Here is a 16,758-nt window from a genome sequence, read left to right on the forward strand (position 1 = left end):
GCGAGAAGGCTATATTCTCGTCGGTATAAAAGTAATGGTACTTTTCTTACCGGTCCCATCCACCTCCCTTTTCATTGGGGGGCCCATCGCAGCTTCGATGAGAGCGCGAGCGCAGGTAGATGACGGGTACCGAAAGTGGGTACGACATATTTTCGATAACCATCGTGCCACTTATCGGCTCCAACAATCCATGGCCGTCCATCATTTTCCGCCCATGGAACGCACGAATCTTAAGGACGTGCTCTTTTGCGCGGGATCCCTCGAACGGAGGAGGGAAGAAAAAATCGATCGATGCTTTAAAGCACTCGAATGAATTACCCGTTATTTTACCTGCCTATCTGTGTCGGATCCACCGAATGATTCCTCCTATCAGAATACCGGTGGTTTTTGCGGGTAACGGCGGCATCCTTTTCAAGATCCCGTAAGGTCTTCGCCCTCTTCTCCTACTTCGGTGGAGATCCTCTCCGATCACACTTTGAAACCAAACCGTCCTCTTCACAGATCACAGCCGTTGGATGCTGGCGGGCTGGTTTGATCCACGATCGCAACCATAGTATCATCGGGGAGGATCGGAAGTTGGTTATCCAATAATCCGATTAAAATAATGGACGCAATAAAATAAACCCTTTATGTTCTTTCGTTTCTCCGTTCAATAGTTTTCCCTCTCTCTGCGTCTCTTCGTTGGGATCGATGGAGGCGGTGCAGCAGCAGCTGAAGAGGCGGAAGAGGCAGAGGCAGAAGCTGGAGGAGGAGGACGCCGCGTCGGCGGCGGAGTCGGAGGCGGGAGGGGAGGGCGGTGGTGAGGAGATCTGCTGCCACCGATCGCGGCAGGCGCTCGCCCGTGAGGTCAGGGCCAAGGTCCAGGTACTCGAGCGGACCTTCTCCTGGCGGTTCGCCGATCGCGCTGCCGCCAAGCGTGCCACCCACATCCTCGCGGAGCTCGCCAAGGACGGTTTGCCCACTTCCCCTTTACCTTTCCTGTTTCTTCCTGAAACCTTTGGGTCTTGGGTTTGATAGATTGTGTGTCGATCCTTTCTGCAGAGAAGGTCGTGAACGTGATTGTGGAAGAGGGGGCGGTGCCGGCGCTTGTAAAGCATCTGCAGGAACCGCCGCCGCTGCTGGGAAGCGAAGGCAGCGCCAACGAAGGAGAGCGTCCTTTCGAGCATGAGGTTGAGAAGGGGAGCGCGTTCGCCCTCGGTCTTCTCGCAGTGAAAGTATCTGCTGTGGTACTTCTATATTCTTTATGTGAAGGTGAAAACTAAAAAATAGTTGTGACTTTGGCCATCATAGTTACCAAGATTGGGACTGGGAACTACATTTTATGTGTGGTAAAATAATGAAAGATGGGCTTCTACTTTGATTGATGAGAAGGAAAGCAAAAGGAATTGTTTGATTTCTAGGGAAGTTATGCAATTTCGGATGTTTGGAGGGGTGTGGATAAATAAAGAACAATTCAGTTTAATGATTTGGGATCTCGTAGAATCTTGGCATTCCACCTAGTCTTATATTGTCTTGGCTCTATTGATTGCTTGATAAATTGTACCTCTTGGGATTGCTGTGATTGGTAATTGGTTTAGTTTCTATATTGTCCTTAAGCTATGCAAGACCAGGATGCTATCACATGAAATCTCACACCTGTTAAGAAGCTGAAGATGATTCATATGATTGATTTCAACATGGATGGCAGTATAACATGTTATTATAAATACACAAGTAAATAGATAATAGGAAACTTAAACCAATAGTGCAGTGAATTTTATCTTTGAATCAAACACATCCTCGCTTGAGCATGTTGCATAATGACAAAAGACGAGGAAACAGAAATTTGGTCTGATTTAACTTGGATTACATTTTTTTGTAAAGGAGAAGGGTGATGGAGGGAAGGTGAGGAGGTGAAAGCAACTGTAAAGGGCTTACATAGGGGAAAGAAAGGTTCTCAAATAAAATCTTACATTTCTCTTTATTAACTTGTGTCATGCATGGCAAAAAGTACCATCCAATTTATGGTAAAAATAATTTCAACTTTGATGCTACATGATTTATGATTTATCATTGTGTATAAAAATACTGTCAAAGCTTGTTTTTTCTACTTAGCAAGTAGATTGAGATAGGGGTAGGAGTTCCTACATACCAAATCTCTATTAATGATCACAATCTTGCTTTATTAAAAAATTAGACCATATACTTTTTTCAGTAACATGGATGCTGCGATAGTAGTGTTGTCATACAGAAGTTACATATGACATATGAAACTATTTCTCAGATGTATAATTACAAATTGAGAGGTATGTCTTGGAACATTGGTACGTTGACTTTTGAGCACACTTATGACACTTGGTGGTGTAAGTTTTGTAGAGAACTTCTTTTAGTACTTACAAGATGCACTCCCATGTTACATAGATTTTGTATTAGATTATCAGGGAAGACACGACTCTTGTTGATCCTAAACTACGCTCAAGCGTTGCTCAGCTTTCTGACTTTCTTTGCCACAACATGTGAGCATCCTCTGCATGCTTTTATTCTCTATGAAAGGCACCTCATCTGCATGATTTAGTGCTTGTATCCTCTTCAAGTTGTATAATAACTTATATATATTTTTCTTAAGGGAGATGTATTCTAACTTGTATTTCAAATCCTATTAACCTCAGATTTACATCATTAGGTCCATATTCATCTGCAAGCAAATTTGTTAAGATTTAGCCAAAATAGATAATTAAAACTATATTTGACAAATTTTGTTCGAGACACATTAACAGCTCTGATTTCTTTTTCATCATATCCTATTTCAAATTAGTATCATATCTCTTCTTCTTCATCACATCCTGCACATTGTCACTATAACACTTTTTTTTATCCTGTTCTGCATCAAGTCACCAGAGATGTTTTTGGTCATTTTTATGTCAAGTTGTTATTGAAGCATTTTCTTGAACTTGTCCTACATCCTTTTGGCATCAGGACTGGGATTTTTGCCTTGTGTCATCTTCGATTGGTTGCTATAGCTAGCAAGTCATTTATTATCCTCTGATGCTGGTCTTTCTACCAAAGTCTACTCTGTTACTTCATGCTTCTGTGTATAAAAACTTACATTAGAAATTATAAAATTATTGATTTAGATCTCACTTTTCTGATCCAACTTCTCTTCTGTTCCAAGATGTGTAGTATGAAACTATGAATGACAAAGGTTGTAATATGAAAATTTGGAGAAGTTCAGAAATCACTTCATTTAGTCATCTCTTGCTATGAAGATTATTTTTTTGCATTTGATTTAGTAGAATGATAATATATTTACTTAATTGGATTTATTTTTCGTGCTTGCACACAAGGAACTAAAATTTTGTGTCTTAATCAATGTTTAGCTTCTACTGTTAATTAAAAAAAAAATATTTCTTTGGATTGTGGGAACATTTTCATCACTATGAAGTTATATGACTTTTCTCATGAAACTTCTCTTGTTGTAACAGCCTGAACATCAGCAACTCATAGTTGATGCGGGTGCCTTGCCTTTGCTTGTTGATTTCTTAAAAAGGCATAAAAAAGGTTTCAACTGCCAGGTAGTTAATAGTGTTATTAGGAGAGCAGCTGATGCAATTACTAATCTTGCTCATGAAAACAGCAATATCAAAACTTCTGTCAGGTTCTTTCACATGATACTTAGTTGCCTTTATGAATTATTTAGCATGTTTCCTTTTCCTGATGGTTATGTACCATGCAGGATCGAAGGTGGGATACCGCCTCTCGTTGAACTACTGAAGTCTACCGATGCTAAGGTACAGAGAGCAGCTGCAGGTGCCTTGCGGACATTGTCATTTAAAAATTATAGTAACAAGAACCAGGTTATTATGTTAACTGTTTTAATCTTACTTTGATATGGAATAATTTAAGGGTGCTATTTTACTTATTTTTTGGTTTAAAATTACTTTACAGATTGTGGATTGCAATGCTCTTCCTACACTGATTCTCATGCTTCAATCAGAGGATGCTGCCATCCATTATGAGGCGGTGAGTCAATGCAGTTCAACATATGTCTTGATAGCATGAAGATGTGGACTATGATTGTATCTTATTTCATGATTTGGATTTGTGCAAATTGAATCTTAGGTTATTTATATGGAGGTTTGAGTCATACGGAGCATTATACAGTCAAGCTTGGCAACTCAGTATTATTGGTAGGGTTCAACTCAGGTCAAGTTCGGATCATCTTGAATGTGTTCAAACCCTACCTGTTATACTAATGATCAGGTCAAATGACTGGCCGACCCGTCCCATGCTCCAAGTTGCCTGAAGTGCACACGAAGAATTTTTTTTTTTGCACCTTAAAAAAGGTTAAAATCTTAAGAGAGAGAAACCCTCTTTGAATCCTATATACAGTTTCTCACTCTTTAGTTCCATCTCTACTCTTCACTTATGCCCTGATCCCACTATCTGTTTCATCACTTTTCTTCCTTCCTAGTTTTTGGGCTTCGGTTCTCTCCTTTGCCCTAGACTCCCACCAATCAACTTCCCCTCACTTTGTTTCCTCCATTCACTCTTAGTGACTTGGTCAAGGATAGTGCCAGATATCGATGATTGCCAAGTGATAGCACTTGGCTTATATTATAGACGGTGATGCAGGCATACAAATTCTGGAAAATAATGGTTATTCCTGATCTAAGGAGGGAGAGCATCTTGTGGACACCAATCTTTCTATAACATATCTCATGTCATGTTATTTTCTTGAACCAGTTAGTTCAAGACTCAGCATGAATACAAACTTCTTATTAGCTTGGTTGTTTCAGAGTTGGACCACATACAGCTAGGTTAGAGAAATAGTGATGAATGACATTTTTTTTTAGTTGAGAACATTTGAACTGACTGGTCCAGGTCAAAAAAGTCTAGTCAAAGATGTTAATCTTGTCACGTTCTTTGACTTCTTAGTTCATGGGACACTTTGACTTGACAAGTAGATGAAAAGGTTTAGTGAAGATTCTTAGGTAGAAACTTATAACTCATAGTGTTAGATATACATGGGAAGTGATACTTGAAGATTTTTGGTAACTAGGTTGTTCACGTAGTAGTTGGAGCCAATCTAGAAAGTGGCAGAAGTAATGAAGGTCAAGCAACTATGTTTGAGGGAAGATGACACATCTAGGCTGTCTTCATGATTCTGTGAGCCATCAGCCGTTGCCTAATCTTGAATTAGATTTAAAGGAATTCCATGTGAACTCACTGTCGAATACTGACCAATTTAAATAATTTGACATAGTACAATGTTTTCACTTTTCAGAATCATGAATATTTCTGTGACAGAATGGAAATGACATACTTCTTCTAGCAATCTAAAACACTATCAAATAAGAAGGGCATTCAAGAGTCAATGATGTCATAGACTCAACAAGATATACATCTTGGAATTATCATGGATGTTAATTAGTTGATAATTGTCAGCTTTGGCATAGCTTGGAAAAGAATATTAGCCAAATAATTCCTACTGAAATTATTAACTGGATGTACATCATTTGTATGGTGACCAGCTAACAAGAAATCTTGGAACTATCTCATGCAACATGAGTATATTTTCTGGGCATGCAAAACCCAATGGAACTGTTATTGGCTGTGGTAACCCTTATGCAGCTTTAAAAATATGTTGTTAATTATACATGCTAGATTTTCATTAAAATAGTATTTATTACCTTCTCTTTTTATATATCATAATAAACATACATTTTCTAAATCTTAAAGATATTTGCATTTACTATGCTTGTTGTGATTGATTCTTTCCAATATCATAATTAGATTATATGTTATTGGTATTTAGGTTGGTGTTATTGGGAATCTGGTTCATTCATCCCCTAACATAAAGAAAGAAGTTCTTCGTGCGGGAGCTTTACAGCCGCCAGTGATTGGTTTATTAAGGTATCACTAGAATTGAATATTGCATTTTTGTTCATCTGGTTTTATCCTTAAATAATGTCCAGGTTGTTTCATTATATGTTAGGTAATAAAGAAAATTTTGATTCCTTGGACTGTTTATAGAATGCAGCAGATAGTTTTAAAAAGCTGCACATCGTTCTTTTCAAGTTGGTGATTTGAAATCTATATAAAGGTTCTTTGGCTAACAATATTGTCTTTAGAGCTAGCTTCAAATCATGAGAATCTAAACTTTGTTATTTGGTTGAAGAAAATGTTAAAGTTGCCTCAGAATCAAGGTTGTCAAACTCTTAATTTGGGCTGTAGGATCATGCAATCTTACAGCCCAAATCAGGCCTGATGATTCAGATCAGATCAATGTAAATGGGTGGAATCGACTCGACTATGTAAGATTGGTTGACTCGGACGAGTCAAGACGAGTTTGTCGAGTCAACCCAGGATATAAGAACACTCACCTTCAAAGGCGAATCGATATGTGGTGCCAACAAAGGAGCGAGGAGACGAGTGTGAGCCCTAATCCCTCACGACGAGAGAGTATTGCGAATCTTCTGGTTGGCTATTCATTGTCGTGGATCAGTGCTTCTCTCCTGCAGCCCGTAGGAGCCATGAGGAGACGAGCCTTAGCCATTGCTGCCACTCACAATGAACTGCTGTCAATGTCGTCGACTGTTGCTAATTGCCATATGCATGGATTCTCTTTTCCTCTCCTACCCTCTTTCGGTCTCTGCTTCTTTCTTCTCCTCTCATCTTCCCCCTTCTTTTCTCCTCTCCCCCCTCTTCTCTTTCCATCTCCATTCTTTCTCTTTGCATCTTTTCCCCCCTCTTCTCTTTCCATCTCCTTTCCTTCTCTTCACATCTTCTCTCATCTCTTCTCCTCTCCTCCCTTCTACCTCTCTTCTTATCTCCCCTCTTACCTTCTCCCATCTACCATCTTTTCTCCTCTCTTCCCATCTCGTACATTCTCTTCCCATCCATCCCATATCTAATGATATATGTTATAGTTTGATCATAATGACATTGATACCGTGAGGTATTATCTTTAATATAATCGAAAAGTACAATTCATAATTCTTAGATTGAAGTTCTACAAAGCAATAATAATGTTCGTGTAACATAGAGGTTGCAAAATTATATCTAATATGCCAAACACAATATTCCTTTACATAATAGGAAAGTCATACTTATAAGAAATTAAGAATTTAGAAACCGTTAGGACATGCAACATGGGCAATTTACATACCCATTTATCAATGTAAGTTATGGTGATATATGTAACCAATCTTTGCTAAACAATGTTAAGATGTTCCTGTTTGGAATATTCTCATTTATAAATTTCTTTAAATATATATGTATCTTAAAATTATTTATTTTTATTTTTTTCTAATTTGTAGGATCTTATGATCCTATCATATGATCCAAGTTTGCAACCCCTTTTTGATCCTAGGTAGGGAAGTGAGTTTGATAACCTTGCTTTGAACCATAAAGCAATTTTGTCAAATGCCTTTCTTACCAAGGGATGGTAGACTTCACTAACTTGGTTCATACAATAGAAAAGACAATTTTCTGTTCACATGACCAAGCGATGAGTTTGAAAGCAAAACATTACAAATTTTAGTCACACTAAGCTCTTTGTTCAAAATGATCTTATTCAGTCTCATATTGAAACATGTAAATAAGCATATAAAAGAAAAGAAAAGAATGAACTTGGAAACTTGAATGACCATGTTGCGACCTTGTCACACTAAGCTCTTCTATTTGACTATCATCTGCATGCAAATGTGGTTTAACTGTGAATAATTTGCATTTCTCCAAGTAGATTATTATTTTTAATAACCATCAACTTCTCTTACATTCATAAAAGGACACGTGGGCTGCAGTTTGGAATAAACTAATAAGGTCTTATAAGGGCATGGCCCCTAAAGATGCTATCTACAATTTATGATTTACTTCCATGAAAGATGAAAACCTGCAATATGGATTTGCAATTCTTAACTAATATTTGGGTTAAACTGAAATGAAAACATGGACAAAAAAGAATAAACAAAATCAAATAACTAGAATTTCCTAATTGGGAAAAATGACAAGTTACCGGTGTTTCATGTGCAATATGTGCGAACTAATTTCAGTTATAATGTCTCTATCTCTCCTAGTAATTGCAAACTAGAACAACAATTAAGAAAAAGCTTTGGATGTACGTTTCTAATATGTGTTCATCAAGTAGTCGAAATAAAAGCAACCAATATGTAAAACTATTCAATTAGTCAAATCCTTGCGAACTCACAAGAGCATTGCATAATCATAATCTTTATTGAAAATATTTCAACTCCAATTAAATATCTATTGAAGCCCAAAAAAGGAAAAAAATTAAGAACAATCAGTGTTTTCAATAGGTGCCTAGGTGCTCGGGTGAGGCGAGGCTTGAGTGCCTTACACAACTTCTGGGCAATGTGATTCATTGAAGCATCGCTTGGGTGCTCGCCTGAGTCCAAGCGTTGGGCGCCTCGGGCGAGCGCCCAAGTGAAGGTGGCTTGTGTTCGTTCTTGGTTCGATTGAACAGTTAAATTGGTTCAATCAAACCAACTAAAGAGAATTGCCCTAACACTAATTGGTCCCTCCCCCCCTTTGTACAGTTGGCCCTGCTTTGAAACCCTACATTCGCTGTCGCTGCCTTTGTTTGCAGCTCCCTCCATCATTGTTGCCTTCGTGGTATCCCCCTCCATCATTGATGTCGTTGCTATATATAAAATAATTTTTTTATATTTTAATATTTTGGAGTGTCTCGTTTTGCTCGAGTGGGTGTTTAGGCGAGCGCCTAGCGCCTTGGGCGATTTGGGACCTTGGTTCATTTTGGTGATTGGTGCTTTTAAAAACTTGGAGAACAATAACAATCAACAAATGTGGAAACATACATTACTTGAAGTATAAATGGTTCTTTCCTCCTAATAACAAAAGTTACTGAAACTCATCGGATTGAACTATTAACTTGCTTACAAAGTTGTAAAAGCCAAACTTTGGCTTCGAACTTTACAAGTGGCATGATATGTTGTAAGAAGTTTTTGAAGATGGTGAAACAGAGATCTGTGTGCTTGATAAAGATTCTTATTTGCATTGTAATTCTAGATCTTATCGATCATCAACTATTTTCGGTTGGTTAGGCAATTTTCCGAAAATTCACTTAGACTACGCAACTTTTTTTCTCAATCTAGCATGGTTAATTGCAGTTCATGTTGCACGGAGAGTCAAAGGGAAGCAGCTTTACTATTAGGGCAATTTGCTTCAGCCGATTCAGATTGCAAGGCACTTTGTCACCTGACTTTTTTTCTCTTTGGCCTATCAAAGTATAATAACAATTTGCACCAGGATATGCTCTTGTTTCTGACATTTGTCTGCAACCTTGATTTCTTGCAGGTGCATATTGTTCAGAGAGGTGCTGTCCGCCCTCTGATCGAGATGCTTCAGTCCCCAGATATTCAACTTAAGGCAATGTCTGTCTTTGCTCTTGGAAGGCTGGCCCAGGTTATAAATATATTTTACCCTTTAATGTTTAGCCTTTTCTTTTGTTGTATGATAAATCTGACATTTTATATTTAAATTAACATTTTTGCTATTTCTTGATCTATAAATACTTGATTTATTCAGCATTGCTGTTCTTGATCAATTTTCTCACTATATGTTTTTGTTACTAGGGACATTATTTAAACCTGTCGTCAGTGATAATTTATTCAGCTATTTCTTTTATTTTCTTTCTCATGTAGGGCATTATAGTTCTATGTTTAATCTTCTATTTGAAAACTTAAGATCTGCATAAAGGACCATTAAAAAGGGATAAGTTCGATACTCAATCTATATTAGTTACAAAAAACATGGAACATTTTGGGTCATGGTTCTGGTACAAGGATGACATTCACTTCTTATCTTGGTCAGTGATATATGAACAATAGGGTTGGTTGGTTTTCTATTTCGTTAATTAGTTAGCCGTGTGTTTAACTGGATAAGACAATGATGGTGGTACATAACTTGAAAGTTCTGGTTTGGCTGGTTTTCTATTTCGTTCATGCTACTCGCTAAATTGCTTACTCAGGCTGCTAATAACATTAGTTAAAGTAGTGTTGAATTGTGAAGTAGTTAACCATGTGTTTAACTGGATCAGAAAATGATGGTGGTACATAACTTGAAAGTTCTGAGCTTAATCATACCAATTGCTGTGTTGAACTGTTATGTAGTTAGCCATGTGCTTAACTGGATAAGAAAATGATGGCGGCACATAACTTGAAAGTTTTGAACTTAATCATACCAATCCCCATTATATTACCCAAAGCCAATCCCAATCCTGAAGCTGATCTTGCAAGGTCTTAGCTGACAAAGCATGTGGTTATTTGCTGAATCACACCTTCTGTGGGAAAAGTGTACAAAGGTTTTCATACATAAAAAATATTCAAACTTACCTAGTTTATTACCTAACCAGCTAGCCTAGTAGTGTTAGTGAGTCCTTTTCCCATAGGCCGAGGGTTCAAACCCTTGCCATAGTAACTTCTATCAGTTCTATACATGTTATCATTTTGTTCTCTGTGACAGTCTAGGGTCTGATGTGCTCGGGTGATGTTTGAAAAAAAAAAAGCTTATCTAGTTTATATTATCTATTTTGAGAATTTATTTGTTGGTACACACTCACGGCTTTGTTGTTATTGTTGTATTTGTTGGTACACTTCCTAATACTGTGCTAGTTGTGTATGGTGTATGTACACTAGCATATATGCTCTGTGCAACAGCTGCTTCTAATAGTTACTACTTTATTTTATTAATTTAAAATTTCAGTTCGGTGATTGTTGGAACACTATTCTTAACAAGCAAAGCAGTTCTCATTTTAGTTCTTTCCCTTCTGTGTTTTTTATTCCAATGATATGTATACATGTCCCGGGCTTTTGCTTTTTCGGACTGGGCTCTCATAGCTCACTTCCTTGCTTGAATTGTAGCATACTTGTGCCATGATATCTAAAATTTCAACTGTCTTTTACTAGGCTATTCTGACACCGGATGAGTAAATAACACACTGTATGCTCTTTTCTCATTTTCCCCTTAGCTTGATTATCATGTATGCTTGGACCCTTCCATTATATACTTCCAAAGAAGGGGAAAATTCAGTTTTAGAAGTGATAATGATTTATAATTTTTTTCTTGATACTTTTTGATATTATACCACTTTTTTGTAATATGCCTCATGCTTCTTAGAAATGGTTTTGAAAAAAAATGTTCTTGTTAATATGAATATCCATCTTCCACACTACAGCACATTGAATTCTTTCTCCTTATATATGGTTGGATTTGCTTCATTTTCTTGATGAACAACGACTCGTTTTTGCTCTATCTCAAAGTCCTTTTAATTTCCCTCTAGGACTCACACAACCAAGCTGGTATTGTCTACAATGGCGGTTTGGTGCCTCTTCTTAAACTTCTTGACTCAAAAAATGGATGTTTGCAACATAATGCTGCATTTGCTCTTTATGGTATTGCAGACAATGAGGTGAAACTACATCAAAATATTCCTTTGTTGTGATTTCATTTTCTGTTTCTTTGCATAATGCTGCAATGTGAAATTGAGAACTATTGGTTGGACACAAGCTTCTTATTCTTGTCTTTGTTGTTAGGATAATGTTTCTGATTTTATCAAGGTAGGAGGTGTTCAGAAGCTACAAGATGGTGAATTCATTATCCAGGTATGTTGAGCACTTTGATGTTGCCAGATCCATGCTTCCTAATGTGTATATTGATCTTGTTTTGATTTTTTTTTATATTTTGAACTAAGTTTTATTGAAAAATATTACTTCAATTACATGCAACTAAGGACTGTGTAGCAAAGACAATGAAGAGATTAGAGGAGAAGATTAATGGGCGAGTAAGTTCTGTTTGCTGTATTTCTTGGCTTATTGCGGTATATATTCAGAACGATAAGGATCTACTTTTAATTGATGGATCTGTTTAATGGATGTAGACATGGTGTTTCTTGTCTTTTGCCTTTGTAGGTACTAAATCATTTATTATATCTGATGCGAGTTGGAGAGAAGGCTGTCCAAAGACGTATAGCTTTGGCTCTTGCTCATTTATGTTCACTCGAGGATCAAAGAACTATTTTCATTGATGATAATGGTACTATATCTGTCCAGCAACCACGACATCCTTCTGCTTTTCTTCCTTTTTATAACTAAGGAAATTAAGCAATATATTCTCAATGTAGGACTTGATCTTTTTCTCGAACTATTGGTATCGACTAATCTAAAACAACAGCAAGATGCATCAGTTGCTCTTTACAAGTTGGCTAAAAAATCTCTGACTCTCGGTTCTGTTGATGCAGCTTCTCCATGCCCCTCACCTCAGGTTTACTAAAATAGGCATTCGTTAATTTTGTTTCTAAGTAGTTTTAGTAGCAAAACATGTCACATATTCACAGAAATACAAAAACATATAGAAAAGGGTCAGATTTTCAATTCTTGGAGCTAGTTACTTGGAATTTGAAAGTGCTTATGTAATTGCTTTGGCTAGTCTTCTTCTAACTCAAAGTTTTTTTGAGTTGTCTGTCTTGACTCTTGAGACTGATCAAACATAAATATTACTTGATCAGTATAAACCTTTTATCTAAATAGAGAATGAAAATTGTTTGCTTATCTATAATATCACTTATCTTGCAATATGCATATGCTAGAAAAGAGATGCGGATTTGGGATCTAATTGTTATAAATCATTGGAGAAATTGAGGCAAAAGTATATGCCTTACGACAATGAATGAACTACTGGGTATTCTTATTAGTGAAGAGGAGGCATTAATTTTGCAGTTTTGACCTCTTAAGTGGATTGCTTGTGTTTGAAATCAGCAATCCTATTTTAGTTGAAACGAACATGGATACATTAGTAGATTACTGCTCAAGACGAAAAAAAAAAGAATCACATGTCATAATTGATATCTAAATAATCAATATCCTGAATGTTTGATGTTGGGACTTCATGTGCATCCATTGTGTACGAATATGTTTTGCTACGTAACAAAACTTGTACATGCTATCATATAGAAATACATGACCCCGACGAGTCTGTCTAGTATGCTATAACAGAGCTATATACCTGTAATAGTACTAATCAAGTTGTTCATGTAGGTGTACCTGGGCGAGCAGTATGTGAATAGCTCCACGCTATCAGATGTTACCTTTCTAGTTGAAGGTTCTGGACTATTCTTACCATATGTAGTAACTTATGTATGCTACATTCCTCATTTAAAAGGAAGCTATTAGTTATGTGCTAAATATCTAAATGTTCATTATCTGTTCTTATCCAGGCAAGTGCTTTTATGCACACAGAATTGCTCTGCTTGCTTCTTCGGATGCATTTCGTGCAATGTTTGATGGTGGCTACCGGGTAAGGGAACTCATGTGTCAACCATCCTTGTTTTTCTTCAGAATTAAGCTGTTACCATGATCAGATGTATGGAAATAATGTTGTCAAAAAACGGCTATTATTTGATATAAAGATGCTATAGCACGTGTCATAAATAAAGCATTTATATGCCATGCAAAGATGCATATCTTTCTGTTTTGATGTGCTTTGGTTACTGAATACAACAAAATGGTGAACAAGTTTTTCAATTAGATAAATTAAATACTAAGTTGCCACCTCAAAAGTTTGTTGCTTTGTAAATGCTAATGTAAATCCCTTATGGCCCTATCTGTACATAAATAATCATGTAGAAGGTGAGAATCATATCTTTGATCACTAAGATGGTCTTAGTACATGATGCATATTAGAAATGCTGATTTGTAAGAGAAGTCACAAAGCTTATAAAAGCTGATCCCTTCATGTCACCAGGGTGCAAATATTATGTAGTTTGATGCATCCCGAAACTCATAACATGCCCTTCTGTCAGTGTTATCAAGAATCTAACTTTTTGTCAGAATATCATTTGCTGGAAATGTGCCACCATGATAAGGCATGTTAGGCAAGATATATGATGGGTTTCATGCTTGCTGATGAACAAAAATTATGTGAAAAAGGCATCTCACGGATGTCATGCTGATATCATAGTATCATACTGGCCCAATATGACATGAATGAAACATTCATAAGCTTTTCGAAACTTATAATAGTATCATGGTATGAACTAAGTTTTTTGAAAAGTTTTCTTTCTGGAAGTGCTTGGTAATTTACTATTTTCTTGTCTGGTAAGATCTGATTGAAAATATCTTGCTCTTTCAACTTTGTTATAGGAGAAGGATGCAAGAGACATTGAGATTCCTAACATAAGATGGGAGGTCTTTGAATTGATGATGAGGTAAGTGTAGTTCCTTCTTCTGGTCATGATACTGAAGGTTCTGATGTCTGACAATATTTGGTTGTTCATTTGCAGATTCATATACACAGGATCGGTTGAGATCACTACTGATATCGCGCAAGATCTTCTACAAGCTGCAGATCAGTATCTTCTTGAGGGTCTTAAATGCCTATGTGAATATGCCATTGCACAAGTGGGTAGAAATTACATTGTCTTTTTTTTTTCCCATTCTCAGAAGCTTCACTAGTTGTTGTAATGAAATTTAGCCTGTGGTCCTTAGATGCGTTGAGTATGCTTCATTGTGCAGGAAGTTTGCGTAGACAATGTCTCCAGCATGTACGAATTGTCGGAGGCATTCCATGCCATGTCCTTGAGGCACAATTGTGTCATCTTTATTTTAGAGCAATTCGAGAAAATCAACACTCGTCCAGGGTGCTCTCTCATAAAATCTCTCTTTTTTACTTCACTCTCTTGAACTCCTGAGTGTATTTAGTGTTGATTGCCTCGCATTCTCATTTGCTGATTCTACCTTGATGAACTTCCGCAGGCATTCCCATCTAATCCAGAGAATAACTCCAGAGATCCGCAACTACTTTGGTAAAGCTTTGAGGCCGAATCTGAGAAAATCCCTTACCTAACTATTCCTTTTTGACAGCATCTTCTCTAACTCATGCTGCTGTTGCTGGAGGCTTGTACAGTTGGAGCCTTTCTGTACTAAACATCTATTTCCGAAGGGGGCCATGTCGGGGGTAAGCACTAGCCTTCTGGAACCAATGGTTCTTTTCTCTCTGATGCTGTTTGGTACACCTCTAATTTTGCACTTGAAATATCCAATCATCAATATAAAAAAAAATGATCTTTTGATTTTAAAAAAGCCTGCAGTTAATTACCTATGGCATGCATGATTAATTACATATGTCAAGGCCAAACTGGACTCCCCTTTCGTTTTCTTTTTACTGCAAATGAACTTTAGAATCTAATCTGCAGTTAATTCGTTTTCTCTCTGATACTGTTTGGTACACTTTAATCCTGCAAGTGAAATAATTAGTTTGGGGTGAGGTAGAGTGAGATGGAAGATTACTTTACCAAAATCTATTGAAAGTTTAATAAGTGTTAATTAATCAAGGATATTGCTTTGCACAGAGTCTAATAATAATTAAAGATTTATTATTATATGATATGGAATATAATAAATTTGGTAGAGGGTGTTGCTTTGCATAGAGGTAGAGGGAGATGTATGTAGCCAACATTAAATAGTTGGAACATATTGATTTATTATTTTTGTTGGTATTATATGTGTATATATATCTATCTGATTTTATGATACGAAATATATGTTTAAAGGTAAATTTACTCATATTTGTGTTCTTCTTGATCTCTCTAAAGAAGTTACTCAGGGCATTTGGATTAAGTTTAGCAACATTCAATTCTTTCAAAATTTAGTTAAAGCTTATTTAATATTTGTTTCAAATATGACAAAATTGACGAACTAAATCTCCGATTAAAGTAATGATCATGCTGGATTGAGATCCTAAAGGAAAGCAAGGCCCCATGACTCCTTTGCTAGATCATGTTACAATTCATTCCCCAAAGGAGGAATAGGAGTTAATCCAACCTCCTGTTCTGCCTCTAGAGATTTAAATAGTGGAGTGACCAGAAGAATTTGAATGCTACAACGTTTGCAAAAGGAATTAGGATTACATTTTTTCTTGATAAGCTTGCGGCAGGTAAGAAGTCAAAGTTCTTCTGATTTATGTGCTTGTACTAGTCCTATATTAACACGAATGAAGATTAGGGGTCTTTAGGCCCATGTCTTTGTTTGTTCCAATCTTCTCAGGAGCGTTATTTGTTCTTATCATTTGTTTTGATACCCGACATAGTTACTCCCTATTCCGACAATTTTTACTGTTTTGTAGAATTGATATTAGTTATTTGAATTCATTTGTGACTTCCAAAGCTGGAATAGTAGACTCAAATTGGTTGTTTAAATTCATTCAAAATTCTGAATATATAATTTAGATGCAATTTGATCATTTTTTTTTAATCTCAATTGTCTTGTATTTCTTAACAGTGGCTTATTAGTTGCTGATACTATGAATTTTTATTCATCTAACGAATTTAACATGATGTAGGCGTTCTTGTCGCTCTTGAAATCCGACCATATCATATCAACAAGACTTCTGGAGAGATTGTATTTCCTTTCATGATGTGTGTGTTTAATATTTTGCATATCAGTTGACAATTCAGAATTGTTTTGGCCATTGCCAAATGCTTCAAACCATGTAATTCTTTATCGATTCAGTGATAATTTAAGTGATGGTTCTGATTAAAGTTTTCTATAGTATCATTGCACACCTGTGGTTGGTATTCAGTGATGGATTGACTTGCTGCTTTGTTGGGATTGTTGACTTTGTTGTTTGTTATTGTTGCTGTGGAATTCACTCAGAAACAAAAAGTTAGAACATGTTTCAGAAAGATGATTGGTCAAATATGATCTCACTCTTTCTCTTTGAACATCCAATCGTCCAAACATCATT

The 16,758-nt window shown here is 36.6% G+C and overlaps 1 protein-coding gene across 4 annotated transcripts; it reads left to right on the plus strand.

Annotated features, from left to right (window-relative positions):
* The first annotated feature begins 653 nt into the window (after positions 1-653).
* On the plus strand, positions 654-16,560 carry LOC104000084 (ARM REPEAT PROTEIN INTERACTING WITH ABF2-like). 4 transcript variants are annotated; one of them, XM_065178789.1, is made up of 21 exons: positions 654-952; positions 1,042-1,226; positions 3,462-3,634; positions 3,713-3,833; positions 3,925-3,999; positions 5,795-5,892; positions 9,129-9,204; positions 9,316-9,423; positions 11,300-11,428; positions 11,553-11,621; positions 11,750-11,800; positions 11,928-12,051; positions 12,140-12,279; positions 13,053-13,116; positions 13,232-13,311; positions 14,157-14,221; positions 14,297-14,414; positions 14,529-14,653; positions 14,769-14,818; positions 14,910-14,970; positions 16,354-16,560. In XM_065178789.1, exons 1-21 carry the CDS (start codon positions 691-693, stop codon positions 16,370-16,372), a joined length of 2,193 nt encoding a protein of 730 aa, XP_065034861.1. In that variant the 5' UTR covers positions 654-690; the 3' UTR covers positions 16,373-16,560. The 4 variants fall into 4 exon arrangements, with proteins under 4 accessions (XP_065034861.1, XP_065034863.1, XP_065034862.1 ...); XM_065178791.1 differs by having other exon boundaries at positions 14,920-14,970; XM_065178790.1 differs by lacking the exon at positions 11,750-11,800.
* The last annotated feature ends 198 nt before the right edge of the window (positions 16,561-16,758 follow it).

This window comes from Musa acuminata, unplaced genomic scaffold (genome assembly GCF_036884655.1).
Source record: "Musa acuminata AAA Group cultivar baxijiao unplaced genomic scaffold, Cavendish_Baxijiao_AAA HiC_scaffold_1137, whole genome shotgun sequence".
In the NCBI taxonomy this organism is placed as follows: Eukaryota; Viridiplantae; Streptophyta; class Magnoliopsida; order Zingiberales; family Musaceae; genus Musa; species Musa acuminata.